Source organism: Mollisia scopiformis (assembly GCF_001500285.1).
Source record: "Mollisia scopiformis unplaced genomic scaffold LY89scaffold_14, whole genome shotgun sequence".
NCBI lineage: Eukaryota > Fungi > Ascomycota > Leotiomycetes > Helotiales > Mollisiaceae > Mollisia > Mollisia scopiformis.
The window spans coordinates 472,006-499,714 of record NW_017263594.1 but is presented as its reverse complement, the minus strand read 5'-3'; the positions used below and the strand labels follow the sequence as shown (position 1 = coordinate 499,714).

The window sequence follows — 27,709 nt, the reverse complement described above, 5'->3', positions numbered from 1 at the left end:
GAGACGCTCCAGAGAAGTATGAAATATGCAGATTTAAATGATATGACTCTCAGATTCTGTCAGCTACTCGATATAATACTCACCCAGCCAAGGGCTTAGCCATGATCTGGTGTCGAAGTGGCGTAGAAGCCAGCGTGCGATGCTGCAGGTGGTGGAGATGCTCTCTTTGATATGTAGGGTACTGGATTCGCGACTGGTGAGGAGTATGACATGTTGTGTGTATTAGAACTGTGGTAACACTATAGAAAAATATAGCAAAGGCAGTGGTAGAGAGACAGATGAACATAGCATTCGAAATTGAATCTATGAGCAGCACCGCGCGCGACTTGTTGACAGAAAAGGAAGGGACCATCTTTGAGAACTGAATTGCTGCGGACATTGCGGCCGAGCAGGAAGCTACGACCCAATGAAATGAAAGAGAAGCCATCTAAGCAGAATTACAAGTCGATGCGTGTTTGCTCTTGGCCTGAAGCGCCAATATCAACAGAGCGATGACGAGAGCAGAAAAACATAATACAAGAGCAATACTGGCAAAAGTCCGACGAACAAGATAAAATTTTGGAATACATATGAACTCAACAGTCACGATCAATCTGACACCTTCAAATATGCCAAATGAAAATGAAAATGTCAAATACAATCAAGTGTTCTTGTGTGTGGTCATCCCACACTAGTCCCATTTTGACTTTCTTAGCACCACTGCTTCAACACCTTATAAAGTTCAATTAGCAAAACGGTCCATAACCACCATGGCGCACTGTGAGGCAGGACAGTGTCTGGTCAATTGGTGTGCAAGAGATGGACTGGGGTAAAAAATCGCCTGGCCCGAACGAACGATACGCCACTTTCGCGATCAAAACTGCAATCGACACCGAGCAAGTCTTTCAAGGCTACCCCATTTCGAAGGGTTAGACCGGATTTTTTGCTGCTTTTTTCTATTATCCCTCGCTTAAAAATATTTTGGAGACTTTTTTTCTACATCCAGGGTTGAAGAGAGTCTCGAGTAGTCGCTTACACAGCTCAACACCCAGTGCGCCCAACGTCTGCGAGAAACAATTAATCAAAACACTAAATGAAATATGATCGCTAGGAGTGTGCTAATCTGTTGCTTGAGTCTCAAATGCTTTTATTCTTGCTGGGATGTGGATTTCGTCTCTTTTGCATTTTTCGCTGCTGTTTGGGATACCTCGCCAAATCTCGCTTAGCAAAGGAGTAAACAAAGCGACAAGAAGAGAGCAGAATATGATGCAATCACACGCTTCTAATCCATCATGGCGAGATCAGGATCAAATAACATGATAGTGTGGAGCATTGGGGCATAGGCTAGGCTTCAAAACTTGATTTTGTTACATAGTACGGTACAAAGACCACAAAAGCACTAAATCTCCGTCTCAAACGTTGTTGGACGCTCGTCGAAATCAACCTTCCGAGCAATTGCAAGTCCGGCATCTCGTCCAAAAGACATGCTTCTTAAGCAAGAAGTTGCAGGCGGGTACTCGTTGTAAAATAATCCAGTCAGTTCTCCCGCAGCATACAGCCCAGGGATTGGAACGTTGTGCGTGCTCAACACCTGGGAATCCAGATTAACCTTCAGTCCACCATATGTGAAAGTAAGATGTGAAGTCAAAGGCACGCCATAGAACGGAGCTTTATCGATCGGATTCGCCCAATTCGTTTTATTTGGACTCAAGCCGGTCGTAGCCTTACATCCAGGGCCATCAGATCAAATGGCTTATCGTTGCAGGCTTTGTTGAACTCCTCGACTGTCTTGGACAGCTTATCTGGATCGAGACCGAGCTTTTGAGCGAGCTCGGGGATGGAGTTGGCTTCGATTGGATCCTTGTCGGATGTGTCGTATACCCAACCTGGACGGAAACGATTCATGATCGTGGCATCTGTGACGAAATATGCTACTTGGTTCTGATCACGCCATGTTTCAAGAGCGATCATCTCAAATGTCGCGAAGAGATGCCGCTTGCCTTCATCGTAGAAGCGTTTACAGTCTCGGTTGACGACAATGCCGTAGTTGTGGCCCCAAACGACGGCATCAGGCTTAGTAGCTCGAGTGTCAACAAGCTCACAGTGCATGCCGTCGAATGAACCTGCTGTGCCAGCACCGACTTCCAATGCCATGTTGATGCCTGCACCAGTGTTGTACTTCAGTCCTGGGGCGATGAGCGGGAGATTATGTGTATTTCTGCCCACGTATTTGGCGAGCATTTCTCGGTTGCCTTCGAAGCCTCCACATGCTAGCATGACGTTCTTTCCAGGGATGTCATAGAGTAGTCCATCGGATTTCCTGACCTTCACGCCAGTTACTTCGCCTCGATCCGAGGTAAGAAGTTTCACAGCAGCAGTCTCCCAAAGGACATCGCAATTGCTGAAATCGGATATATGTTTGAATAGATTCTGGATGATAGCATTTCCGCCACCTTCTGGGAAGACAAAATGTTGATCGGTCTTGAACTCCAGCAGCACATTCTTCTCATCATGGTGATTGAGTTGGACGCCATGGTCAAGTAAATACTGAGCGAGATCTGGAACAAGGTGTTCCAGCTTGCGGCAATAATCTTCGTCTGCAAGACCTCTGCTAACCAATCTCATCTCCTTGATCCAATCCGAGTCGAATTTGTTGTTTCTGTCCAAGCGTAGGTATGCCATTGTCCATCGAGATGCACCGCAGCGCTCGCCGTTCTTGCCAGCTTCGATGATGGCAACTTTTCCTTGCTTGCCATCTTTCTTGCATTGCTCGAGGAAGTTTAGAGCTGTCATGCTTCCGGCAAAACCGGACCCCACAACTACGAGATCATATTGGGGGCTGTCGAATGGAGCCATGTTGATAGACGGAATAGTTTCGTAGATAGAGTGTGTCTGTTGGTCGGATTTTGATCGCAAGTGAGAATCTCGTGGAGAGGATCAGGATAGTATAACTCCTCGAAAGGAAAATACGGCGCTTTTGGACGCCTGTATCAGCGCTTAATCAGCTCTTAAGGAGAATCCGCGTGTGCAACAACCCCTCTTCGTCGATGCGGGGTTCCGCAATTCCACTTGTCCATAGCCAAGCTGCGACGCAGTTCCTGCCTTCGCTGGACCTTAGCTGCCGAGCTGCATAGTGATGCTATACGTAGTTCTCGCTACCCCGCAATCCACGAAGACATCTTGCATAAGCTCTAGACCATATAGGACAAGGGATCTGATTTAAAGGACTAAGAAGGCGGGAATAAGATAGGATTTGAAAGCCGTGCCGATCGTACGAATACTGCTTGCTAGAACATACTCATGCAACTTTCTACCACTCGGTATGTGGAGACCACTGCCTTCTTCGTTTCAACAATCTAGACCCTTTCTTTAACATAGCATATTTCGATGGCAAAATTCCAGAAGTTGAACGCATTTTATCATTGGTTCGGAGAGACTTCCGATGGGTTGGTGCTGCTGATGAGGGGTTGCCAAGCTAAGTTCTAGTCACATGAAAACTCCCATCATTGGTTATTGTCTTGGTGTTAGACATTATCCTAGAATGAATGGCCCAGAACCCGAATGACTTTTGATTTTGTGAATGCTAACCTCCCGCCTATGATACAACTTTGTTGACTTGGTACATTCCCTCCTCGCTCACATTCTCCTAGATCTAATACGGGGCTTTGAATCTATGAGAAAGGTGGAAGCCAGAAAGGGTATCCTCCATTCTTGATCCTGAAAACACTGAGGAGGAAGCTGTACATCACGAAGATGACACCTCCCCAGATGAGCACAGCAACTTGCTGTGTTCTTGGGTCCACTATTCTTGGTACCTTGAGGGCCAGGGAAATGGTCGCAAAGGAGAGAAGACCATCTATTCCATGTCAGTGGAAGCACTAGTAGTATGTCTAATTTCACTTACACATAGCAGCAACAATCTGGGTTTCAAGACCAAACTGGTTGGAGAATCCACCAGCAAAGTAGCTGACACCGCCCCGTCCATCGCCTGCAACATATGGGACCTTCCGGATGTGGTTGAACATATGGCCACTGGTGAACAAAAGGATAGCAATTAAGCTGATAGCTGCCCATACATTGCGGTTTTGGATGACTGGGAGGAGGTAGGGCCAAGCAACACTGATGAATGTGACAGTTCCCAGGAGAGTCGTGGTAACAGCAATGATTCGCATCCAGTTGACAGGTCGGTGGACCTCAGGATGTGGTCGATCTGGTAGGTGTCGAGAGATCCAGGCATGAATTTGTTCTGCAGGTGGGGCACTGGCAGTTGTTAGCTACATTTGCGACTAATTTATGTACTAGGGACCGAAACCTACCCGCTCGTGAAATCATATCTGAGAGGAGCGCTGTCGGATACTGCGTGTGGACCTTGGGTAGGTGGGAAGAGCAGTAGTACAGGAGCTGTTTGTAGACCAAGCTGCAAATGGACATCAGAACACTTTCACTTCATCATAGTATTGGTTTCTTACAGATTGAAAGGTCCCCTTCCCTTCACTGAAATCTAATGTCCCGTATATCAAACGTGATTCTCCCTTCTTGTCGCCCTTCGTCCAACTTTTTGATAGAAGGTCCCATTCTGGTTGGAATTCTCGACACAATTGACATCCAAATCTGTTCTCCAGAGCAGTCAATAGTACTGCAACGGAGTAATCTCTTCCCCCAGACGTCAATTGTCCATAAGATGTGTCGTCGAGCTTCAAAGGAGTCGACGAGAGAGCTTTCGTGTGGAATTGCTGAAACTTGTCCGCGGCAGGTTTCTTGGCTGCAAGCGCAGCGAAGGGCAATAAAGAGACGACCAAGCCCTTGAGGAAATGCATCTTGAAAGAAAGAAACTATGAAGCAAGTCTGTGCCGGCAGCTCCAACAGACTTCGATGCTGACTTGTAAGGTGTTACGCAACCTGTCCTCAGGTACGGGTAGAGCTGTGGATGACTAAGCTAGCTTATCGACTAGGCTCTTTACGGCTGTTTGTTTTTATCAATGCCGACGCGCGACTTCCCCCACCGAACTTCAACTCCTTCTGCTCTATCATTGGCAAACCTTTACCATTTAATCGCAATGAATTCATCAATAGATTATAATGATGACGATAGTATCGAGACTGTATGTTTTCATCCCCGTGACCGTATTTGATAGCTAACAACCCTTCAGCGCCTTACCAAAACACAGTGTTTAGAGATGGCATATCAAGAAACTCTGCGCAATGCGGATGTGCTCATTAAGGAAGAGGCTGCGAGACGATTACGATTACGTATCCTCATGCTAGAGAATGAAAACGACGAATTACATGAGCAGCTGGCTGTTGGAGACGATCGCATTGATATTGTCGAACAAGAAGCCGAGGAGTTACGGACGGAGCTGGGTCAGGCTCAAGAAGATATGTCTCGGCAAGAAACAGAAATACGGTCTCAAGCAAGAGAACTTAGCAATCTAAAGGTATGCAATTACCACTACCATGAACTATAGTCTAATTGTATCCAGGCGGAATTAATCTCAATGAGTGGTGTTACTTCAGACTCTGCGAAAGTCCTGACCGAGAAGCTCTCCCTGGCGCGTGAATTAGCTACTTTGAAGCCGGAACTCGAGCATCTCCGTTCTCAAGCATCATACCAGCAAACAGTACTCGCCGAGAAACTTGCACTGGAGCGCCAAGTTAGCACATTAGAGGTGGAACTTGAGACTGAGAAACGTGCAGCTTCGAAACGCGCAGCACAAAAGAATCAGAACCACGAAAGAGAGGCAGAACTACAAGGACAGATTGACAGTCTGCAGAAAGACCTGGCCAAGGAGAAACGCGGAAAGGACAAAGCTCGCAAGGAGACTGAGGCAGAGCTTCAGGGCCAGATTGATGCACTCCAGAAAGATCTGGCCAAAGAAAGACGCGAGCACGAGAAGACCAGGAAAGATACCGAAACAGACTTACAGAAACAAATAGATACCCTCCAGAAGGACTTGGCTAAGGAGAAGCGAGAGAAGGACAAAGCACGTAAGGATATCGAGGCAGAATTACAGAGTCAAGTAGACGAGCTTCAGAAAAGCCTGGCGAAGGAGAAGAGAGAGCGAGAGAAAGCCCGCAAAGAAACCGAAGACGAGTTCCAGAGTCAATTAGAAGATTTACAAAAGGATCTGGCGCGGGCGAAGCGTGGGAAGGAGACAGCCGGGAAGGAGGCGGAATTTCAAAACGAGATAGACGAGCTTCAGAGAGTTCTCGCACGAGAGAAGCGAGAGAGAGAGAAAGACCGGAAGGAAGTCGATTCAGAACTGCACATTCAAGTGGAAGATCTGCAGAAGGATTTGGCACGGGAGAAGCGAGAGAAGGAGAAATATAAGAAGGAAGCAGAGAAAGATGTGAAAGCATCACAAACCAAGGAGGCATTACTGGAGAGCAAACTCGACCAATTCCGCACCAAGCTTCGATCGACCAAAGAGCAGCTGAAAGAGTGCCAGACAGAATTAGCCCAAGCTCGAGCAGCAGTGGTGAAGAGCGGACCATCACGAGCTCAAGGTGATGGCCCTGCAAAGACTTCACGGAAGAGATCGGCTATGGAGATGAGCACGGACTTTACAATTGGCACACCAGACGGCGTTGCTGACAGACGAAAGAGGCCTGGAGTGATGAGGGGCCGCATGGACCAGATGATAGTTGGGGAAAAGTCGATGTTCTCCGTCACTCCATTCCTCAATAAAACTGTCAATATGGCATTAGATACACCTTCCAAGGAATCTGAGCCAGAAGTTGAGGAAGAAGAGGACAAGCCAATAGAAGCAGAGGCACAAATCATTCCTCAGGTTGCAGAAGAAGAGCCACGAAAGAAGGAACCAGAAGCTGTCAAAGCAGCTACCAAGGTAGCCTCGAAACCAGCTCCGAAACCAAGAGGTCGAAAGAAGGCAGCAGACAAAGAGGAAAGCAGTGTTCTTGGAGAAGCAAAGCCCAGTGCCAAGAATAAGAAACTCCCCCCCAAGAAGTCACGCGCCACACCACAACTTGAGATGGTCATGGAAGAAGGTGATGAGAACGAGGAGCCTGAAGTTACTACAGCTGAGCGAGCCAAAGTTCCAGAGAAGGTGACCAACGCCAAGACAATGAAGGTGCAACTGAAACCTGCCGCCGCGGAAGAGCCCAGGATGAAGAAGCGAAAGGTGCTTGGTGGAAGCAAGACTCTGTTCGACGAGGATGACGCAGAGGCCACCAAGCGACCAGCAAAAATCAACCTTGGTGCTCCTAGATCACTGGCAAAGGGAGGATTGGCTGGGCCGAAGGGTGGCTTGAAGGGAGGACTTGGTGCTGCGAGTGGGTTTGGTGCCTTTTCACCCTTGAAAAAGGATCGGAGAGGAGTTGGAGCGAGCTTCCTGGGCTGATATGTATGATTCTTTCAAGGTGGACTCTGAGGATGGTTGGCGTTTGGGCATTGAAGGCGTTGTCAAGGTATAGCATTGGGACAGGATACGATTGTCTGGATAGTGTGGAGTACACATGCACATTGAATTGAATTGAATGTTGATTTCAGTACCAACATATTACTTATCTGTGATGGTTGTCCTGCTTCTCCTTAGCTCATGGTTTAAAGAAGTCAAAGAATATATCTGACAATATGCACGGACCACCAAAAAGCTGCAAGGCTGAAAGTCTCACTCGACGCTCGAAAAATCACAGCTTGAACACACCCAAGCTCATGCTTCCACGACCTGCCTCATGGGCAATATTTGAAGGCCTGTACAAAAGGCCTAATATCCAACACGAATGGCTTTCTTGTTCTGTATTTAATTCGCTACAGCAGCGTGCTTCATCATCCTCATCATCTACAAGATGGAAGAGTCGTCAAGGTCGAGATTCATTTGCAAGAGAAGCAAAAGTCCAAGGATTGAAGAGTAGAGCTGCTTTCAAACTACTTGAGGTTTGTTTTACAATGGAAGAGATGATATGGATACTAATAGGGAGTGGCAGATTGATGCAAAATATAGGATTTTCAAGAAGGGGCAAACTGTCGTTGATCTTGTGCGTCTCTATCCTCCCGATTGCACCGTACAGATGCTGATGAGATACAGGGCTATGCGCCAGGAAGTTGGTCTCAGGTCAATCACCATTACTCAATGTGGCAGAAAGAGAGGATATGAACTGAAGCTTTGTCCCACAGGTAGCTGTCGAACGAACCAAGCCTTCCGGCCGCATAGTGGGTATCGATATTATCCCCGCCCAGCCACCAAAAGGCGTCTCCACTATCCAAGGCAATTTCCTGTCTGCCGGTGTCAGAGCAGAAGTGAAGCGCTTCCTCTCAGATCCGGATCGCGGACGTCTCAAACCTTCTCTCATATCGCATCTCGAGGAAGGAGGGAACGAGGTTTTGACCAGCGATCGGAGCTATATTGATCTAGAACGCCATGCCGATGAGGATGATGTCGGAGGAGTCTGGACAATGGATAGAGAGGGAGGAAGGAGGTTGGAGAGAAGCAGGAAGAAGGATGAGGAGGAGGGGAGAATGGTTGATGTTGTGTTGAGTGACATGTCCGCTCCCTGGGAACAGACGACTGGGTTTTGGAAGAGGAGTTTGAGTAATCCGTATCATAGGATGATGAACACGAGCGGTATTGCGTTTAAGGATCATGCTGGGAGTATGGTATGTTACGCCATTCTCTGTCGAGGCTCAAGTTTTGAGGGAAGTGGCTGATGTATGATGGGACTCTAGGATCTCTGCGCAGCAGCACTGCAATTCGCGAACGAGACATTGAAGACGGGCGGGCATTTCATATGCAAGTTTTACCAAGGGTCAGAGGATAAGGAGCTGGAGAAGCAGTTGAGGGCACTGTTCAAAAGCGTGCATAGAGAGAAGCCAGAATCGTCTAGGAGCGTAAGTAATACTGTATAAAGTGGCAGAAGGACAAACTGATTATTGTGAACAGGAGTCGAAAGAAGCATATTTTGTGGCATTAAAAAAGAAGAATGACACCCTTGTAGAAGAAGTCAAGGAAGTGGATCCCAACGATGTATTTCCTGAATAGATCACCACTTAGCAAACGCTTCCTCCATATGAATCGTGATTGTCTCGATTGAAATGTGAAAGGTGGATTATTTAGTGATCATCCCGGCTTAGAAAGGAATGGACGAATGTCACAGTGTAGAAAGAGTTGCTGTTTGTTCATGCATTCAATTGAGTTCCCATTTTGTCGTGCCAAGAAAGCAATACGCTACGCCTTGCCATGCACAGAGGATCTCACGAAACCCCCATATCAGCTCCAGGTATCTTATTCTTGCCCAAGCCCAAAGATCCGCCACACCATCATCACCAGTGTTATCGGATTTAGACCTTGAAACCTCTGGAACGTCTGCGACCACGAGCCTTCTCGAATTTGCGGCCCTTCGACTCGACGTAGGGTTTCTATAGGTCGTTCCGTTAGCATGTAACCATATATCATACCGTAGTACTCCTACCTTGTGCTTGTGGGGACCGAAACCGAAGTGCTTGACGGCTTCTCTGGCGTTCTTGGGACCTCTGAGAAGAAGGGTGTTGCTTCCAGTTGGGGATCTCAGGGCAAGTTGATCGATGGTCAAAGTCTCACCACCGGCAGCAAGAATGCGAGCACGGGCAGTGGCAGTGAAGCGGAGAGCCGCAACGCTGACCTTGGGGACCTCCAACAGGCGGTTGTCATCGGTGACAGTGCCGATAATGACAATGGTTCTCTTCTCATCCTTGCCGGTGTTCGCAACGATTCGGGAAATGGAGACGGGTGGTCTGTTGATGCGGGACATAAACAGGCGGCGGAGGATGACCTTGTTGAAGGAAGAATCGGTACGGCCTGAGATATGAAAGTCAGCTTTCGAGGAGGATCGTTGGAGGATTTGCTTGATATTTACGGGCCAAGAAGCGGTAGAGCTTGACTAGCAACTTGAGGTAGACATTGTCACTCTTCGCAGCCTTGCGATGAGTAGAACGGACGTGATGGGCGTCGAGGTCGATACCTATAGTGAGAATGCCGTCAGCCTTGAATCAGATATGCTCTATGCAATCGGTCTTCAGACACAATTGCTGCGCAGTATCAAGATCTCTACGTTGCGCATCATTCTTTCCACGTAGAAGACGGCATCGTAGAGACACAAGATATCCACTTGCATAGGAAGGCGCGGATGGGTAACCTACCCATTTTTGCGGTTGTCGTCGAGGGTCGTGTTGATCTGTTCGAGGAAATATCTAACGAATTTGAAAGAAAATCAATTGTGCTGAATAGAAATGCACGCTAGCCATAAATGGGAAGGCGGGAATCTAAGCGAAAGCTGGGGTGGTGAGTCCTTTCCGATACGAGACGAGTATCTCTTCCAATCCAGAAAATTACGAGAACAGCAAATTATTTCAGTCAAGCTATCAAGAGCTGGCCCCAAATTAAAGTTTCGATTTGACACCTCTTTGAGATTTGTATTTTGTGATTGCTTTGATATCCGATTTGAGGAACCATAAAAGCAAGATACGAATCGCTGCTCTCTTCATTTTACTGTCTGCGTCTGCTCTTTATCCTGGTACATTACCAGCAGATGCAGTCAGTATTCGATAATTGCACACTTCTTTGCAGTCGTAAATACAACCAAAACTGCTGCATAGCTAAATGCTCATTCACAAACCCCAGCCAAGTCAGCTTTGTACTTCTCGAATTTTCGTTTCCACTCCTGGGCGCGTTCTGTATCCGCCTTTCCATTTTCGATCTTTCTAAAGAGTGAATAAATTAAAACTTAATTTCGGCGAAAACTATTTATTTAAAGAATGAATAAATCAAAACTCAACTTCGGCGAAAACCGTCTTTCTAAAGAGTGAATAAATCAAAACCCAACTTCAGCGAAAACCGTCTGTCCAAAGAGTGAATCAAAACCCAACTTCGGCGAAAATCGTCTTTCTAAAGAGTGAATAAATCAAAACCCAACTTCGGCGAAAACCAGAAACTAGCGGACTTGGAGGCCGTCTATAAAAACCCTCACCGCCTTCCTCCCTCGAACCAACAACCAACATCGTCCCATCAGCACAGCTTCATACTGGGCCTGGCTCCGTGACTCCGTGGCGCCTGGCTCCTCCTTAGCTTGAAGGATGATTTCATGTCTGATTTATCCGGCTGTTCGGATTGGTTTGCTGTTGTCGCAACTATTCAACGTCGACGACAGCTAAGTAGTTGGCAATAGATATATTGTCGATAGCAGGGATTTCTTTCTTTGAATTTCTTAGCTGCAAACTTAAATTCACCAATGATGGAATAATTAGTATTTTCATGATTCTTAGCATCTCGATGAATTTAATTTCAATATGGAGTCCAGTACTAGGAGCAAGGGAGTCATCCTCTCGGAATATAGCATCATGCCAAAGCACAGAGAGTCGTTCTTCGATTCTCAGAGCATACGAGACGCTTCATGGCTCCCACATGACCATCGCGAAACAGCTTCTACTTTGAATCAAAGTTTAGAAGATCTTGCAACAATTGAGCGCCAAACAACGACACTAGAGACTTTATAAAGATACTAAAATGCAGTGGGCTTTCAGGATCCGTCATGCTACTAAGCGACAGAATTTTTTGGAGGTAGCTATCAGTTCAATGTTTACAAAGAATCCATGGCAGGCTTGGACATCGTGTCTTACTTCACAACTGAAGAAGTAGCAATGAAACAGCTCAAATTGATCTTGGATCTGAAAGTACAACTGTGCCATACTGTAAGAATCGGGATATAAGATACCATTGTTCTGGAGTTTATAGGACAATATGAATGGGTTAAGTCTTTGGTGTGAAACATCTTTGTAATATCACACTTGAGACCTTAAGCTACCATCGCTTCTCTGTTATTAAAGAATATGGCAGGTCACTTGTGTGGCAAACATCTCCGTAGCTTGTTGTGTAACAAGTTCTTGGAGTTGTTCCTCCACCATAGTACGTACAAAATCTTGCATTTGTGGAGAATCTCCCAACATGATCGATAAACCAGGCGCTGTCATCACATCAAAGGAAGAGGCAATGGAAGACGCCAAAGACGCAGCCGGAGACACAATTGTTGGTCTCTCAAGCGCACGTTGTATCATGCTTAGGGTGGATTTCCTCTTCCCCTTGGTAGGTTCTTGCTAGGCTCCTCGGAAATCGCAACTCGCTTTTTGCTCTGGCGATGTGGTGCAACTGTGATTTTGACTGTTTCAGCTTTTTGCAGTGGCACTATACTTTGCTGCAAATACGCCGAAGTCCACGTGGCTTCGGATTCTGGATGCAATGCTCTGCCGAAGGTGTTTGAAAATTGTGGTAGAGGATCGAGGAAACCAATCGTACTAGGCAATTGCTCAAGAATCGATGAAGATGGGAACGTCCATATAATCGGAGCAATTGAAAGCATGACCATAAGGGCTGGGATCGTCCGGTACTCGTCGTCCTTTGCGGAGCGATGGATGTTGTTCAACATGCAAGCCATACTCTCGCATATTGAGGCACTCAGTCAGAGACTTGCTTTGCGGGCCAAATTATCTCATCACGAATTCCTTGAGGCCTACTTCCCTCATAGGACCTGCAAGCTCGCGCCTAATCTCTATGCCCACAGCGATTCTCGAGATATGATAAGGAATGGAGGTAATGCTCGATTTCGGCATAGGATTCAGGAGTGCTGGCTCGAGATTCTGATAATCCGCGAAAAGCATAAAGAAAGACTCTTCGATGACTTGGAAGTAAGAAATATCTCGTCTGACTTTGATACTGTAGAGTGAAGCAACGAGGGTCTTCGTCATTATACGATGTAGGGTAATGCCAGAACTGGTTGGCTAGGTGGCCTTGGAGGCAAAAGCCGATAAACCATGAAACATCCTGGAACCTAGATGCCTGGGAGCAAATCACGTACGAAGTTGGTGTTCATATTGACGTGTGGCAAGACGTCTTTGAGTTTGCAACGTGTTGTCCACAACTCCCACAGGTTTAGCATGTCGCCCAAGGTAGCACTTTCAAAACCATTGCGGGAGGTTGGAGCAGGCACATTGTCTCCAGTCGATAAGAGAAGAGCAAGATCGATGAAAATATTCTCGGGATCGATGAAGTTATTTTGAGGATGATCCCTCGATGAACGAAGCGTTGAAGCTTCCGCCAGGATGCCCTAAAGGATGCTCTAGAGCTGTCGAAGAGCGATGCTATAGAATTGTCGAAGTGAACGTGTATCGTTGGAAGAGTGTGCGTCGTTGAAAATATGCGCTCCACCACTGTCGAGGACCTCGAGGAGATGTGCTCTAGCATGGTTGGAGGGAGACTCAGCTGAGGAGAGGTGCTCCAGACTTCTTCAAGAGAGGCGCTTTAGCGTTCTTATTTTTCATGGACTCGAGTATGCTTGGTGTGGGAGAGGAGAGGGAGGATTGACGAGGTTGTGGGAGAATGTTACACTGCAGCAGGGACCGAGTGCTTCACTACAACGGAATGCTCGACTGACCAGGTTGTAGGAGTGTATGTATCGGGAAAAGGGCATATGGATTTTGGGGTGCCCAAGATCTGGTCAGGAAGGTGTTGATCAGGGAAGTTAGGGTTGTCAGGATTGACAAGGTATGATCTTGAGAGGTTGTGGAGAAGATGAAGAAGTATTTAGAAGAGAAGATGGGTTGTAAGAGAAAGAGGGAGGACCTCGAACTAAAGGAAAATGCGGCGATGGCGGCTCCTCGGGTTCCTTCTCCATTGTGAGGAATTAAGGTGATGTGCTTGTCCGAAGAAGGAGCTCCCTACTGACGACGTGTATTTGAATAATCATACTGCATTCAAGTATCCCAGATACAGAAATAACATCCATGAGTCGAAATCGCAAAACTATCAAATCGGAACTGCTCAAGAAACATATGAGGTCAAGACAGTAAAACAAAAGAGCACGATGCATGTCTTGTTTGCTTCTTCGGTTGGATATCAAGTCAATCGAAAAATATATAGTATTCAACAACTACGGTAATCTAATCGAGACTTCAATTCTAGACCAATGTAACTGCGCTTTTCTAGAACACAAAAATCACTTTATGCAACAAGACAACTATTAGCTCTTGACTATGTCCTGTATGAAAGGTATAACAATTCGAGCGCTTGCTCCTCGTGATTGCGACCATGCTATTGGAGCACCAGAAGCTGATGTTTCAGCCCCAACAATGTGACTACTGTATTGTTGGCGACTTGCTTAAGACCATTGGCCTCAAGAAAGCTGAAGCTGTGCCATGATCGCATCTTGTGTCACCAACAAGTTGTGACTCTGGTCACACGGAGACGTTGCTTGTTCCCATGGGCGATGGGACATCGGGAGTACCGACATCAAGGTTTCCCCCAGAAGCTGCAGGTTTGAGTTTCTTGCCATGTGATTTTGATTGCGCGATAGATATGGATTGCAGGGTAGGTATTTTGGGAAGCACAAATGCGATTCATGTTTTCAATATTTTAACTCACAAACTTATAATACTCACATTCCTATCTCAGCCAACACGAGAAACTATTTATGTGAAAAAAAGCAAAAGAAGGAAAAGAAAACATCCCTTGTGCCGGCGATTTCCCCAGATGCAACAGGAGCGGCAAAGGGCAATCCCGCCTTGCTGATTCGTCCCTAGTAGGCCTCCTTCAGCTCGCAGCTCGCTTCGTATGATCATCGTGAATCTCAAATTTCAACCCGAGCTTCAGTGCCGCTGCACATCAAAGCAAAGAGACATCGAGACCCTCCGCACCGATAACCTACCTACCTACGAACCTCCTCATTATCTCTATACCTGCATTGCTCCGACCTGTGCCTCGATCTCCCTTGAATGGACCCTAAATTGATACCTCCAAGACCGTTTCTTCATTCTTTCGTCGGAACTTTTCGCTTTCGGTGTCCCGAACTAGCTTGAGCCTCCAGATTGCGACAATCATACCTAGACATCCAAGACCTTCGTCGTGCCACTGCAGCATCGCCTACAATTGGGATACCCGGCTATCTATTCCTAGTCTGCCGATGATACCAGGACGCTGAAAATTGGTGCAATTCATCTGTGTGAACGCGCGAGAGGGTGCTGCTCGCTCGCATGCGCTCAGGTCTGCACACGCGTTGAGCTTCCAGCCTCGGGTTAAAGCTCTCAATTCTGGTCGGAAATGTCTGCCGTGAGTATACCTCTGTCTCCTGCTGCTTGTGATGGTCTGGCTGACGAGTAGGAGGGACAGTCTGGGGGAGATGTCCTCAAACCCAAGTATGGACCGAAAGTTTACCAGCTCAGGGAGCTGGTTGCTCAACCGGTGGTGGCAGCTTTCTGTGCTGGAGGTGTAGCAGGAGCTGTATCGAGGACAGTTGTGTCGCCACTTGAACGCCTTAAGATTCTCTTCCAGATACAAAGTGCTGGCCGGGAGGAGTATAAGATGTCTGTGGGGAAGGGCCTCATGAAGATGTGGAAGGATGAGGGATGGAGAGGCTTCATGAGAGGGAATGGCACAAATTGTGTTCGGATTGTCCCTTATTCTGCCGTTCAATTTGGTAGCTATAATCTCTACAAGAAGGTGGGTCGCGTTCGACAGTTTTCACACAACAATTGAACATGGCAATGAGATGTGAATGTCTGCTAATGGAAATATATAGTTTTTCGAAACTTCCCCAGGCCAAGACCTCGGTTCTCTTCGACGACTAATTTGTGGAGGAGCTGCGGGAATCACCTCTGTCTTTTTCACATACCCTCTAGATATTGTCCGGACACGTCTCTCCATACAATCTGCCTCTTTCGCGGCCCTAAGCCAACAACAAAGATCGGAACTTCCTGGCATGTGGAAAACTATGGTCATCATGTACACCACAGAAGGCGGGGTATTTGCTTTGTATAGAGGCATCATTCCGACAGTGGCTGGTGTTGCACCATACGTATGAGTTCCAACCTTCAAGCAGAGACTTTGACTCACAATTACTAGGTCGGTCTGAATTTCATGACATACGAGATTGTACGGAAATATCTTACACCGGAAGGCGACAAGAATCCAAGCGCAGTCCGGAAACTTGCTGCAGGTGCCATCTCAGGAGCTGTAGCTCAAACATGCACATATCCTTTGTAAGTCTTGGCACAATCCCGGCAAATCAAATGTCTAATTTATCCTAGTGATGTACTTCGCCGTCGCTTCCAAATCAACACCATGTCCGGCATGGGCTACCAGTACAAAGGGATTTTTGACGCCATCAGAGTGATCGTTTCCCAAGAAGGGATCAGGGGCATGTACAAAGGCATCGTACCAAATCTTCTGAAAGTTGCACCAAGCATGGCTAGCAGCTGGTTGAGTTTTGAGATGACCAGAGACTTCTTGCTCACACTTAGACCGGAACCCGAAAATCTCTGATTCCACTGGTATCATGAAACCGACGGGGAAGGGCAGGAATGGCACCTGCTTTGTGCATTATACCCTGGCTCCGTGCTTGCTGAAGGCGTTGAGAAGGGGAAGGGAGGCTTTGCGGATAAGCAGAAAGCTTTGTATATGAAGGCATGACATGGTTTCACCTGGATAGGCATTGGGAGCGGGCGCATGTAGGCTTGTAGAAAGGCTAGATCTTTCTTTGCACTGTACTTGACAGTCATTCAAAAAGGGGTATCATAGATGATGGTTGTGGGCTACTCATCAGGCAAGAGAGCAGAATTTGGATCGAGCAAATGTAACACTTGAATGCATATTTGTATAATATCTATCCTGAGTGTAGTGAGAATTTTCATAGAATGAAACTTTGAAGCTGAAAGGCACTGGCAATTTGCAAGGTAGCACAACGTTAGGTGTTGAAATTTTCGAAATAAGATATATTTAGCATTTGTTTCCCTAACATATATTCCAACATGCATGCCCGTTGAAAGAGTTTATGTTTCCTTCATTTTTAAACTTTCATATTCAAGACCCCTATGCGAGCGACGTCACTAGCAGCAGAAGGGAAGTGTGCTTTCTTAATTGGGCTTAGCTTGGCAGGCAGCCTTTAGCTCCCAGCTTTGCCATCGTGAATCCAAAAACTTCAAACCACAACTTGTTCTCAATCCACCTTCAGAACCAGATACTGTGCAGCCATCTCTTAGCGCGCATATTTGATAACTCCTTCTGACTTTGTATCAAATACAACAAGTTTTCCGCAACCACAAACACAATGTCTCGCGGCGGTGGTACCACCCTCTACGTGACCGTAAGTCAATCCCAGCTCAAGCTTCGATTTACTCTCCATCACATGGCGCATATACAAGAACTGTACTGACTTGCTCCGATATAGGGTTTCGGCCCAGGCACTCGAGCCCGCGACCTAGCTTACGAGTTCGAACGGTATGTCAGCTACACGTCGATATTTCGATGATCACCTTCGAGTGCGATGTCTACCTCTCCCCCCATATACCCTCGATACCTCGCCATTATCTATACACCATCTCCTATACGCGCATTATACATCCTCCTCTTCCATTCCCCATCGATCGAGCGGTCGCACAATGAACCGGTCATTGTCTTCAATATCTTCATAGCCTACAAGCTGTCCGAATCGCGGCGGATCGAACTTCTTGCAATCCGTTTACATCTGCTTGCTCCTGCTATCCTTACCCTCGAACTTGAAAGTTTGAAACTAATGGGATACCTTATAGCTATGGTCGTCTTGTCCGTTGTGACATTCCTGCTCCCCGCACTGCGGCTAGTCGTCTGTGAGTTGACGCCGATTGCCCTTTGCAGTATTCTCTAATGTCGTTGACACCTGTAGTAGGTTTGCCTTCGTCGAGTATGAGAGTCGTCGTGATGCCGATGATGCCTACCATGAGATGCACAACAAGAGAGTTGGTCGTTATGACGAAATCTTGAAGATCGAGGTATACTATCCTATTCCTCTCCTAAGATGTTTGAAACTAACTCTTTCGTAGTGGGCCCGTACTCCTCCATCTGCTTCATGGCGTTTCGACGATGGTCGTGACAATCCTCGTGCTCGTCCAGGTGGTGATAGTGGTCGTCGTCGTTCGCCTCGCCGTCGTTCCGTCTCTCCTCGACGTGACCGTGGCCGAGGGGACTACAGCCCGCGAAAGGATGACCGTCGAGACCGTGACCGTGATTACGATCGTCGTGACCGTGGCGACCGTTCCCGCAGCCCGGACGACAGGTTAGTTGAATCGATTCATACGCTTTTCAAGTATTTACTAATCCATTTCACAGAGATCGTGATGTTAAGGAAGAACGTGATGAACCCCGCGAGAACGGCACCAACGGAGAAGATCGCAAAGGTGATTTACAACTTCAAATCAGAACCAAGAACTAAACTCGCTGATACCCCCAAGTGTCTATGGATTCCCCTCCACCTAGAGATCATGATGAGCTTGATACAGCTGAATAGAGGAAAGGAAAGCAGTGGAAGTCGGCTGAGTACAACCAGGGAACTCATCCACCTCCTCGTCCTTGTTCCCTTCTCAATCCGGCGTATGGAGGGCGGATCCTACGCAAAAAGTCGTTCACGTTTCTACTGGGGTTGCCTGCTGATATTCTCTTCTCCTTTTCGTTCTTGCGTTGGCCTGATTTCACTATGTGTTTCTAGATTCGTACCTACAGGCGTCGGGCCTCAATTTCGGTTTTCGATTCGATGCGATCGATGCGATTCGGTACGACGGACGAGCGAGCAGCAACGACGGCCGCGGCGGTTTTTCTGAACTTCGAGACACCCTTCGGTAATCGGGCGGTCAGTAATAGTTTAGGTAGTTAGCATACAAACTCGCAAACGAAATTGAGAACCTTTGATATGCATGTGTGGTTTTGGTGCATGTGATTGGTGATGGGTACCTACCTTAGGTAGTTTTCAAGTTGCTGTGAGATTTCACTAACAATAGGCATGATTTGAAAGTGTAAGTGGTTGAAATGAGTGGTATTGACACACTTCACGAGTGGTGTCTATTCTCATCTACAGTATCATCTAACACATTTACAAAAGCTCGTCCGCTTGATCTCATTCCAATCCTCACTAATAAACTCCATACCACGCACCCATCCATGCAAGTGCCCTCGATCCCAAAGCAAGAAAACGCCAATCACAAATCTATTCTGCTCCTATCGTGGTGTATACGAAGAATTAAGTTTCGGTTTAGGACCTCCATTAGATCTGAGATTCGGAATAGGACCACTATCTGATTTTGAGTGTGCGCGGGTCGTTACCCGGTGGCGGGATAGGAGCTGTGACATGATGAAGTGGGAGACGTCTTCGTCGGCCCAGTAGGAGAGGTGGGATGCAATTGTGCTTTTTGGTTGTTAGATTTTCTTGTTTCCTCGGGGAAAGGGGGAGGGGAAAGGCTTACTTGATAGGATTGAAATCCAACACAGATCTTTAGTTTGTTGTTAGTTAGGGTTAGGTAGAGGGGATAAAGGAACATACTCCTGAATAGCATAATCCACCCTCCCATTCCCATTCAGCGCTCTAACCTTCGCCTCCTCTCTTCTTAATTTCTTGCCCCTTTCTTCCGCTTCTCCCCACTCTAATTCCTTCTCTTCGCCTGCATCGCTGTTCCTCCGTTTCTGGAACCCAGCGTACAGGGTCTCGATCTCGTCGTCGATTAGTGTCGGTGCGCTGCTCTTGCCGTCACGATCAGCAGCCGCGGTATTCTCTGCTAACTTGTTCTTTTTCTCGTTGGTGTTTTCACGTTGCAAGGCGGGTATCGAGGGGTCGTGCGGGATGACACCACCACTTATGTTGGTTCCTGCGCCTACGGAGAGGGAAGATTGGCGGTTGGGGGTCGGGGCGGATTCCATGCGTGCTACGTCGTCGCTGGTTAGGCCGAGACTGCGGTTTAGGATACTGCTTGCTATTCCGGAGCTCAGACTGGACCAGAGGCCACTGACGCTTTGGCCGATGGTGGCGCCTATGCCGGAGACGCTGGCGGAAATGGTCTTCTTAGTATAGGGGAGGGCTTGGGGTTTCATTGTTGACATTGCGGGGGAGATGAGGGGTTCGAGACGGTAGGCAATAGGGTCTGAAGGGTGGAATATGTTGTAGAGCTGGGCGGTTTTAGGTGATGAGATGGTTAGAGGGAGGCCGGTGATGCTTGAAATGTGGTCACCTGAGGCAAAGCTTGAGGAGGAGGCAGCGAGGAAGGGATCTTGCATGTAGTCTGGGTCCATGGGGGATTCGGCTGGGAGGGCATCTTCTCTGTAATGGCGTGCGAGAATGTTTCTTCCCTTGAGCATCTGGAAGAGACCTAGGACTATTAGCCATGAACTTCTCGACATGACGAATTTTGAAATACTTACCAATTGGAGATCCGAGGCAGTAAAAGTCCTCTACCTCAAAATCAAATTCGAGGCTTTTGACTTGATGCTTGCTTGGTGTCGGTTGTCGCTGTTTGTAGTATTTTTGATGGGCAGGTGAAGCATGTATCTTAGGCTTCTCTTTTTGTCGGCAAAGAATGTCGAACAGAATTGCAGATCCAAGAGAGTGGCCAACCATGCTGACTTTGCCCTTGAAATCTGGATTTCGCTCGCAGAAGAGATTGAAGATACGATTAGCTTCTTCGAGAACAATAGTGCTGATGTGTTCGCGGTATGCACTTTGGTATAGAAGAATGTCTAAAGCTGTCAAGGGTGTTAGCAGGTCTCAATAAAACTAAGACTCGACTTACCTAGATCAGTGATGAGAGAGCGTACAAACGGTACTCCCTCAACAGTGATATCCTCCAAACTTGGATACTCTTCTTCATCACCAAAAGCATCGCCTATATCATGCTCTCTTCGGCTTTGTCGGACACTCTTCTTCGGAAAATCAAGTAGATGTCTCCAGCAAACGGGCAAGACTTGTACGCGACAATTCTTGGGTAACTTGTCGATCTCCGAGTTCAAGGCTTGAAGATCTGCACTGCTTCCATACACGCTTTTCAGTGTCTTTCGAAGCACATTTACATCATGTATGAAATTGACGGATTCGGTTCTGTCCATCTTGTTAGCACATGATATGAGGAAAGAAAGGAGTGGACTCACCTCATGCCCAAACGTTGTCCAATACCATGAGTGACAAGAATCAAATGCTCGATTTCTCGTCCTTGATCCTCGCCATCACGGTCATTGTAATCGTTCTGAATCTCTTTTTCATCTCGTTTCCTTACAGCTTCCGCTTCCATCTCTTCATCTATTTCTCCAGTCAATTGTCTTGCTGATCTTTGAAGAGCATCAACTTCGGGCCTGCTTGTGCTTGGTGGGGCTGATCTTCTCTTCAGAAGCTTCTGCTGCCTTTCGTCGAGCTGTAGAGCAGGAACGTCTGAGCCTTTGATTGCAGCACTCGTAGGAGTCGATGGCGGCTTGTCTGCAGGTGCATCCTTGGGCTTGCTACTCGAATCTGAATATCCTCTAACAAGCTTCACCCCTCCTAGATAGCCACCGCCTGCAAATTTCTGGTATACAGTACTACTGACTCGTGACATGATACTGTCAGCAGAGAGCCAGGCTATAGTAGCATCTTGATATGTCACAACAGAATTCATGTATGTGCCAAACAGACGATAAGTTTGCGGCTGATGAGGGCTGGGGACTGGACCATCTTTGAAGTCCTCACTAGACTGCTGACTGGCAGCTCTTAAGTTCTCAACAGACGCTTTTGGTGTCAATTCTCCAGATCCAGCACGTTGACGACCAAAAGCTCCAGACAAAGCCAGAGAGCTGGGCGCCTCCCCTGGTTTCATTGATGTTGGCCTCGAGGTTGTCTTTTCCGGAGGCTTAGGGTATCTAAATGGCTTGATTTTCAGATATCCTTCCTCCAATTGTGCAGCCAGGTTCTCATCACAAGGTCGTAAAGACGACCCTTCTTGAAAGAACCAGGATCCTCGACGCACTTCGTAGATAGGACCTAACCAATAGACTGGACAAAGCTCTCGCTCCTCAATATCGACATCGAACAGAAAGTCCTCATGGACCGGCACTCGGACCTTTCCTCCAGCTTGCTCATCTAGTCCTGCTTCGTTCATGCTGGTGTTCGGCTTCTTGCCAGCACTCGACGCAGATTGGGCTCCACTGCCAATGTCACCGTCATCCTTCCGTCCTAGGTCCTTGCTTGGATCATCATATTCGTCTGCGAGCTTCTGGTATGCAGTTTCCACAGCACGGGAGTCATGGTCGGAGAAGGTTACAAACTTCTTCGGCGGAGGGGCAGGCTTGGTATCTTCTTGGTGGTTCTTGAGGAGCTTCGGTTTCCTTTTGGGTATCTAACTCCCATTGTCAGTTCTCGAAGGGACATTAAGCTTGGATAGAATATTCTGTACGCACATCCACAGCATAAAACCACCTAGCATTCAACGGCGGACAATCGGGTGGGTATCTCTTCGAACTCAATCCATGCCACCTCGGCGTGCTATGATCCCCTCCATGCTGATTCTTCAAGCCAGACCTCTCTCCCGGAGCAGCTGAACTCGCTGGTTTCGGCGTCGAAGACCGGGAACCTCCCCATGGCGAAATGGATTCCACCGCTGCAGTCAGGTAGGACTTCTCTACTTTCTCATTCTTGTTCGCAGACGTATTCTCGGGCGTGGAATCCATGTTACCGGCTCGGTCCAGCCGACCGGCCACGCCCTTACTGTTGATCCAGTCGAAAGCGCCAGTGGTCCTGAGCAGACCGTCAGGAATGTATTTGGGTACGTTCTTGGCGTGTTGGGCGAGGGATTTGATGTACCCAGCCAATTTGACGACTTGGGGTGCAATAAGATCTTAAGGTTTGGGAGTGGAGGTCTATGGGTGGAGACGAAGGGAGGTAAGGATGGGATTGGCAACGTGCCTGAAGAGTGTGGGGTCACGAATTCATGGTAGGACTTGTAAGGACTGTTGTGAAACGAAGAGAGGGTATCACGCTGGAGTCAAGATAAGGTCTGCTTTTGTGCCCATGTCCACATGCAAGATTCAAGGTTAAAAACAATGACGCTGCGGCCGCTTTGCAGGGGTCACATTGGTTCGAGCTTGATATCACGTGGAGGAGTTAAGCAAGTATCCATTATCCTCTCATTCCTTTCTTGAGTTCTAGCATAGCTATGAGGTAGGAATCTAAAGAGTCTTTGTATCAGCTGCTGGTGGATGTCCGTCCTGTTTGGCCCGACTTTGACAAATGATGTGCACAACATGAACGTTCAGGACAGCTACAGCAGCTCCAACTTGGCCAATTCTTTCTTGAAAAGGACATATAGACATGGTCTAAAGCAAGTTGACTTGTACTTTGGGCGTGTTATGCTTTATATCATCGGTACATGGTTCAGACTGTCTAGATGATGTGTGTGGCGAGTTTAATGTCTCAAAAGCCACCAAGTCAGACAGCCATATATCCGAAGAGGACATTGGGAAAAGGTGGCACTAGTTACATGTGCTAACGATTTGCACGATAATAGAAGATCTCAGAGAATAAGTGTCAAATATATTAGAACGTCCAAGACGAATGTGTATTAATTAGCAACGCGATTTGCCCTAGGTACAAGCATCCTAAGAGTTCAGTGATCACGCCCGCCAAGTACCAAGGCTAAGCTTTTGACCATTGACCATATTTTCCTGTTCCCTGCTTATTTGATGCCCCATACGCCAACGCCGAAGTTGCAATCATATTTCCATGCCCAAGAATAGCCACTTATCACTAGTAACATCGAGCGCATTGGCCCACTTATCGAAAGTGATTGCCTCGAATCCGACCCAGCGAAGGTTCTTCATGAAGGCTTTGCGATCAACCTCCGAAATAGAACGGTCCAAGCAGATGACTACTTGGGTAACTGCAAAGACCGTTTCAGCCAGCTCGATAAGTGCCATGAGACTGTGATATGTTAGCAATCAGAAATGGTCATAGAGTTCATACTTACCCTTGTTTCTGCTCTCTTCCAACGACCGAAGAATCAAAGAATGCGAATAGAGATTTCGTGTCTCCATTGCCTCCCACAAATCCTCGGAAACTGGATCCACTTGTATAGTCCCAGACTTCAATCCAAGCGTCAATTGGCTGACCCGACCATCTTGGAAAATAGTTGTTAAGCCCACTCACAACCTCGTCGGGAGGTGAATGTGCGTTCGCACCCATGCCGATTGAGCCATTACTCAATGTCTGTCCTTCTTCACCAAGGAAAACACCTTTTATGGTCTCGCAGAAGAGTCTCTCACACTCTTCCCGGATGTGGTACGCTGCCCCCTCTTTACGGCTTTTTCTCTTGCCATCGGTATCGCGCTTTCGGGTCGGGTTCTTGATGAGCGCAAGTTCGTTGGCCGAGGTCAGTGCCGCAAGAGGGGGGCTTGACGGTGGGGAGGGGATTCCCGAGGCGACCTCAGGGATACCACTTTGCCCCTGCTGGAAGTTAGTATTTGTCCATTGCGATTCGGAGAGTTTGGGGAGTACGTACCGCCGGCGCCGGTAGTGGAGTAGTGGAAGCCAGACAGAGACGCTGAACGGTCGACGCAGTATGCGGAGGCGAGAATGTTGGCTTGACGGCCTACACTCTCGCCCTTACGATTACTCGTACTATGACTTTGGTTTTTACTGGGAGCCATTTCGATGTATTTTTGCCACGATTGCGTCGGTGAAGTTCTTTGTGGGTGAGGGTGAAGGGATCGTCGGATCTGGTTGCTGTGATTGGAAGTGTGAGGCGGTCGATGGAGGTTCAGAAGGTTTGATTGAGACTTGAAAAGTGGTGGTGTGCAGTAGAGATCAGCGGTCAAGATGCGATGAAGATGTCTTTGTGAGAGTCAGTCGAGACTAAGAAAATGGACAGTGGAAGCCCCGCTTTGAAATTGCACCGTTTAATCAATCACGTGTATGTACCCAATTGGATGGCCCCACGTGGGAGACTAGTCCCAAATGGCATTACTTCACTACGTTTCTTTTTCATTTGATCGGATTGAATTTCCTGCATCATCCTCGCTGAATATTCATCGTCTGAACATCTCCTGACTCACGTACTAGCCGTGTCAGAAAAAGGTATACTCGAGTATTAGAGAAAATGTTTGACTGGTCGAGCACCAGCGGAACAGATACTCCTCACTCTTTGATTTGGGCACAATCGGAACACTTTGTTGTTTTCGAACATTCGAGCTGGTGCTGTCTCCGACATTTCGGATGATATACAGCGGCAGTACAGCCGTCCATATGCGACCCTGCTTGATAATCCTCAAATATCACATGGCACCTGATGATCGGTAAGCGCGGAGGTGAACGTTGATCAGCAGCAGCATCAGCCTTTCACACTTTGTTTCACCAAGAACCAAATCCACGGCAAGCGCCTTAATAAATCCGACTATTCCCATGAAGATGTTTGGGTTTCAAGACAGAAAATGGAATATAATATGAGAATACAATATATAATGATAATAAAAGACTTAGTCTTCAACCGGTACTCTTAGGCTCAAAATAATTATTGCAAGGATCGCTATCTTATCGTGGTAGTCTGCCGAATGTGGATGTCTTGGAGGGGAAAGCTGCATGCTGCAGATGATGCGAGGCTCGGAGAAGGAGGGGCCACACCGCACTGGACATGATGATCTTCATCGGACCACCACCACTACCTTCTCAATGTCCTACATATTGCGGCACATTTCCCAAGCCCAAGGCGTGCGTGCCTCAAATGCTCTCCCGCCGAAGAATAATAAATAATATGCGCAAAGTCGACGCCAGATGAGCGGAAGTGACTGTTAAAGTCAACTGCGTGATTATGGTATGAGACGAAATCACTCAGACAAAGTTCCCAACTACCCGCCGACCAACCCGGCACTGACATCTTCTGATCTCTGAGACTCCAAGATCCAAGCTGACTCTACTCTTCTTCCATAAAGATTTCTCTACCAAACGTTCCTATTCTCTCGGCGGCATACAATCAATATACCTCTCAGATGGCGCAAGAACCTCGACCTCCATTCGCCACTTATCTCATTCCCTCCTTCCATTTCTTTTTCCGCAGACGCTCACACGATCATGAATCGCAGAGGCAGAGACAGCAGTCTACTTCTAGCACCGTCTCCGACAATGTACCTTCGCTAAGCTATTCCCCCGTCTCTTCCGCCGCTACCTCACCAGCCTCCTCTCCTCCATCTCCCCATTTCGTTCTCCCACACATGACTACATACAAAGGCAAAGGCAAAGGGAAAGGGAAAGGCATACTCCACGAAGCCCTGCAAACCCTTCCAAGTCGACAGAAAGACACAATCAGCAAGCCAGATAAATCCCGAGTACACCGACTCCATCGCGCACAGCCAAATACTCTCCGATGCATCACCTGCGCTACGGACATTGCTCTTGCATCACAAATCGTCTCGAAAGGCTTCACAGGCCGTCATGGTCGCGCGTACCTAGTTTCGGCTCCCATTTCGCTTTCTCAGGCTTCATATCCACCTCCAATTCCTAATTCTACCAACAAAGACCATGAGTGGAAGCCGGATGAGCTTATCAATACTAAGACCGGAAGGAGGGTGAATAGAGAGTTGTTGACTGGTATGCATGTTGTGGCAGACGTTAGTTGCAATATTTGCGCTACCACGTTGGGCTGGAAATACGTGGATGCGAAGGAGCCAAGTCAGAAATATAAAGTTGGGAAATTCATTTTGGAGATGAAGAGGGTGGTGTTGAGAGTGGGATGGGAGGATGTGACGGATGATGAGATAGATGAGGATGATGGTGTGAGAGAGTATTTGGAAGAGGAGGGAGAAGGAGAGGAAGGTGGACCAGTGGTGTTTGATAGCGAGGATGAGGACGAGTGCGATGATCTCTTTGCTGGCGTGTGGGACGCAGAAGTGGTGAGGAAGAGGAGGGGAAGAAGAGTTGGAGGTTGGAAGAGAGATTATTGATTTTTATCTCAGGCCTAGGGTCAAGCATTTTCGAACGTCAATTTCTGCAAAGATGGGGACGGCGCAATGCTCACTCGACTTTGCGCAAATTGCGCAGAATGCGCGGTCAGCGCTGTATGCGCTATTCGCGCGTTTTGCGCTCTGGGCGGACATTCAACATAGGAAATTTCCTACAAGCCACAGGTTGGCTATCACGATCACGATCATGGTTTCGAGCTGGAGTTTTTGCTTTTCACATTCCACCAGTAATTAATGACCACAACAAGGGCTTGTCAATAATTAGAGGCGAGATTTTCCATATGGGAGGGTGGGTTTGCTTTTGGCATTTGCGTTGGGATCGGATCCAGTTTGGCATATTATACCCCCTCTTTCAGTTTAGTTGCATGAATGAATTCACATTCCCACTCCTATCTGCTTCTTTGAACATACATGACTTACCTAGCTAGTGAACAGAGATGTTGGGTGGAGGTATGGGACATTTTGAACGAAGCGAGGGGTAAAGGGGCGTCACGTGCAGGTTACATCCCCGACTCACACGTTCTGTTGAGATGAGAGTTTGGGTTGAAGATTCTGCTTTGATGATGTTGTAGTCTTTGTGTCTGGGTAGAAGGTGGATGTCTTCTTCTGTTCTGCATGTTGTGGGCATTCTCGTCGGTAAGTCAAGTACCGCATGAGCTGCTGACAGCAGAAGTTAACTTATAATCGATGAAATTAACCACCTTCTTATCAAACGTATGAAAGAATTCGTCCGTTCGCATATCTTCCCGTCGGATTGGATGCACCAAATGATATGTCCGTCCAGCGAGCAAGTATTTCCTGTTCGCTGGTCAGAATCGTCCGATTATGGGAGAGATTCCGCGCCTGAGGTTCTCTGGACAATGTATTTGTAGAGTTATTCAAGGGAGTGTTTGGGAGTTTAGAAAATAGAACAAATAGAGAATTTGGTTGAATTTAAATGAGGCGTGTGGCTAGGCTCACGCAGGCTCTCATAACAGTTTACACAA

At 47.4% G+C, this 27,709-nt stretch overlaps 10 protein-coding genes across 10 annotated transcripts; 5 read left to right on the top strand and 5 right to left on the bottom strand.

Moving 5' to 3' along the window:
- Positions 1–1,686: 1,686 nt before the first annotated feature.
- On the bottom strand, positions 1,687–2,835 carry LY89DRAFT_670311 (FAD/NAD(P)-binding domain-containing protein; the record flags this gene model as incomplete). Its single annotated transcript, XM_018213151.1, has 1 exon — positions 1,687–2,835. One exon carries the CDS (start codon positions 2,833–2,835, stop codon positions 1,687–1,689), a length of 1,149 nt encoding a protein of 382 aa, XP_018070121.1.
- Positions 2,836–3,242: 407 nt separating this feature from the next.
- On the bottom strand, positions 3,243–4,854 carry LY89DRAFT_95374 (uncharacterized protein). Its single transcript, XM_018223530.1, has 4 exons — positions 4,449–4,854; positions 4,296–4,396; positions 3,884–4,239; positions 3,243–3,835 (listed from the first exon to the last, which is right to left on the bottom strand). The coding sequence occupies exons 1-4, from the start codon at positions 4,794–4,796 to the stop codon at positions 3,651–3,653; spliced, it is 990 nt and encodes a 329-aa protein (XP_018070120.1). The 5' UTR covers positions 4,797–4,854; the 3' UTR covers positions 3,243–3,650.
- A 147-nt stretch (positions 4,855–5,001) lies between these two features.
- LY89DRAFT_647742 (uncharacterized protein) lies at positions 5,002–7,484 on the top strand. Its single transcript, XM_018211972.1, has 3 exons — positions 5,002–5,081; positions 5,130–5,414; positions 5,460–7,484. The coding sequence occupies exons 1-3, from the start codon at positions 5,037–5,039 to the stop codon at positions 7,335–7,337; spliced, it is 2,208 nt and encodes a 735-aa protein (XP_018070119.1). The 5' UTR covers positions 5,002–5,036; the 3' UTR covers positions 7,338–7,484.
- A 153-nt stretch (positions 7,485–7,637) lies between these two features.
- LY89DRAFT_618377 (FtsJ-domain-containing protein) lies at positions 7,638–8,983 on the top strand. The gene is made up of 6 exons (XM_018210835.1): positions 7,638–7,873; positions 7,924–7,974; positions 8,025–8,051; positions 8,114–8,593; positions 8,663–8,824; positions 8,877–8,983. Exons 1-6 carry the CDS (start codon positions 7,652–7,654, stop codon positions 8,973–8,975), a joined length of 1,041 nt encoding a protein of 346 aa, XP_018070118.1. The 5' UTR covers positions 7,638–7,651; the 3' UTR covers positions 8,976–8,983.
- LY89DRAFT_707915 (eukaryotic ribosomal protein L18) lies at positions 8,959–10,115 on the bottom strand (the record flags this gene model as incomplete). The annotated part of the gene is made up of 4 exons (XM_018217642.1): positions 8,959–9,352; positions 9,406–9,770; positions 9,829–9,933; positions 10,112–10,115. 4 exons carry the CDS (start codon positions 10,113–10,115, stop codon positions 9,275–9,277), a joined length of 552 nt encoding a protein of 183 aa, XP_018070117.1. The 3' UTR covers positions 8,959–9,274.
- Positions 10,116–14,902: 4,787 nt separating this feature from the next.
- On the top strand, positions 14,903–16,283 carry LY89DRAFT_95295 (mitochondrial carrier). The gene is made up of 5 exons (XM_018223529.1): positions 14,903–15,065; positions 15,120–15,455; positions 15,535–15,810; positions 15,858–15,994; positions 16,043–16,283. Exons 1-5 carry the CDS (start codon positions 15,057–15,059, stop codon positions 16,275–16,277), a joined length of 993 nt encoding a protein of 330 aa, XP_018070116.1. The 5' UTR covers positions 14,903–15,056; the 3' UTR covers positions 16,278–16,283.
- Positions 16,284–17,061: 778 nt separating this feature from the next.
- LY89DRAFT_586983 (uncharacterized protein) lies at positions 17,062–18,276 on the top strand (the record flags this gene model as incomplete). The annotated part of the gene is made up of 7 exons (XM_018209398.1): positions 17,062–17,097; positions 17,182–17,231; positions 17,543–17,599; positions 17,659–17,761; positions 17,813–18,045; positions 18,099–18,166; positions 18,221–18,276. 7 exons carry the CDS (start codon positions 17,062–17,064, stop codon positions 18,274–18,276), a joined length of 603 nt encoding a protein of 200 aa, XP_018070115.1.
- Positions 18,277–18,784: 508 nt separating this feature from the next.
- LY89DRAFT_647727 (uncharacterized protein) lies at positions 18,785–22,772 on the bottom strand. The gene is made up of 7 exons (XM_018211971.1): positions 22,176–22,772; positions 20,898–22,114; positions 20,543–20,847; positions 20,175–20,495; positions 19,303–20,122; positions 19,226–19,252; positions 18,785–19,167 (listed from the first exon to the last, which is right to left on the bottom strand). The coding sequence occupies exons 1-7, from the start codon at positions 22,443–22,445 to the stop codon at positions 18,981–18,983; spliced, it is 3,147 nt and encodes a 1,048-aa protein (XP_018070114.1). The 5' UTR covers positions 22,446–22,772; the 3' UTR covers positions 18,785–18,980.
- Positions 22,773–23,319: 547 nt separating this feature from the next.
- LY89DRAFT_685702 (uncharacterized protein) lies at positions 23,320–24,415 on the bottom strand. The gene is made up of 3 exons (XM_018215137.1): positions 24,272–24,415; positions 23,741–24,216; positions 23,320–23,694 (listed from the first exon to the last, which is right to left on the bottom strand). Exons 2-3 carry the CDS (start codon positions 23,953–23,955, stop codon positions 23,487–23,489), a joined length of 423 nt encoding a protein of 140 aa, XP_018070113.1. The 5' UTR covers positions 23,956–24,216; positions 24,272–24,415; the 3' UTR covers positions 23,320–23,486.
- Positions 24,416–25,754: 1,339 nt separating this feature from the next.
- On the top strand, positions 25,755–26,705 carry LY89DRAFT_587189 (yippee-domain-containing protein; the record flags this gene model as incomplete). Its single annotated transcript, XM_018209413.1, has 2 exons — positions 25,755–25,913; positions 26,115–26,705. 2 exons carry the CDS (start codon positions 25,755–25,757, stop codon positions 26,703–26,705), a joined length of 750 nt encoding a protein of 249 aa, XP_018070112.1.
- Positions 26,706–27,709: the final 1,004 nt, after the last annotated feature.

Excerpts from the sequence above, each read along its gene's own strand:
- LY89DRAFT_95374 (XM_018223530.1), bottom strand. The coding sequence starts at position 4,796 with ATGCATTTCCTCAAGGGCTTGGTCGTCTCTTTATTGCCCTTCGCTGCG. Across the intron at positions 4,397-4,448 it reads GGAAGGGGACCTTTCAATCT|CTTGGTCTACAAACAGCTCC; the intron begins GTAAGAAACCAA and ends GTCCATTTGCAG. Across the intron at positions 4,240-4,295 it reads AGATATGATTTCACGAGCGG|TGCCCCACCTGCAGAACAAA; the intron begins GTAGGTTTCGGT and ends AACAACTGCCAG.
- LY89DRAFT_647742 (XM_018211972.1), top strand. The coding sequence starts at position 5,037 with ATGAATTCATCAATAGATTATAATGATGACGATAGTATCGAGACT. Across the intron at positions 5,082-5,129 it reads ATGACGATAGTATCGAGACT|CGCCTTACCAAAACACAGTG; the intron begins GTATGTTTTCAT and ends ACAACCCTTCAG. Across the intron at positions 5,415-5,459 it reads GAGAACTTAGCAATCTAAAG|GCGGAATTAATCTCAATGAG; the intron begins GTATGCAATTAC and ends AATTGTATCCAG.
- LY89DRAFT_618377 (XM_018210835.1), top strand. The coding sequence starts at position 7,652 with ATGCTTCCACGACCTGCCTCATGGGCAATATTTGAAGGCCTGTACAAA. Across the intron at positions 7,874-7,923 it reads CTGCTTTCAAACTACTTGAG|ATTGATGCAAAATATAGGAT; the intron begins GTTTGTTTTACA and ends AGGGAGTGGCAG. Across the intron at positions 7,975-8,024 it reads GGCAAACTGTCGTTGATCTT|GGCTATGCGCCAGGAAGTTG; the intron begins GTGCGTCTCTAT and ends GATGAGATACAG.
- LY89DRAFT_95295 (XM_018223529.1), top strand. Across the intron at positions 15,456-15,534 it reads GCTATAATCTCTACAAGAAG|TTTTTCGAAACTTCCCCAGG; the intron begins GTGGGTCGCGTT and ends GGAAATATATAG. Across the intron at positions 15,995-16,042 it reads CAAACATGCACATATCCTTT|TGATGTACTTCGCCGTCGCT; the intron begins GTAAGTCTTGGC and ends AATTTATCCTAG.
- LY89DRAFT_647727 (XM_018211971.1), bottom strand. The coding sequence starts at position 22,445 with ATGGATTCCACGCCCGAGAATACGTCTGCGAACAAGAATGAGAAAGTA. Across the intron at positions 20,848-20,897 it reads GGACAACGTTTGGGCATGAG|AACCGAATCCGTCAATTTCA; the intron begins GTGAGTCCACTC and ends CAAGATGGACAG. Across the intron at positions 19,168-19,225 it reads TTGGATTTCAATCCTATCAA|CACAATTGCATCCCACCTCT; the intron begins GTAAGCCTTTCC and ends ACAACCAAAAAG.
- LY89DRAFT_685702 (XM_018215137.1), bottom strand. The coding sequence starts at position 23,955 with ATGGGTGCGAACGCACATTCACCTCCCGACGAGGTTGTGAGTGGGCTT. Across the intron at positions 23,695-23,740 it reads GGAAGAGAGCAGAAACAAGG|TCTCATGGCACTTATCGAGC; the intron begins GTAAGTATGAAC and ends AACATATCACAG.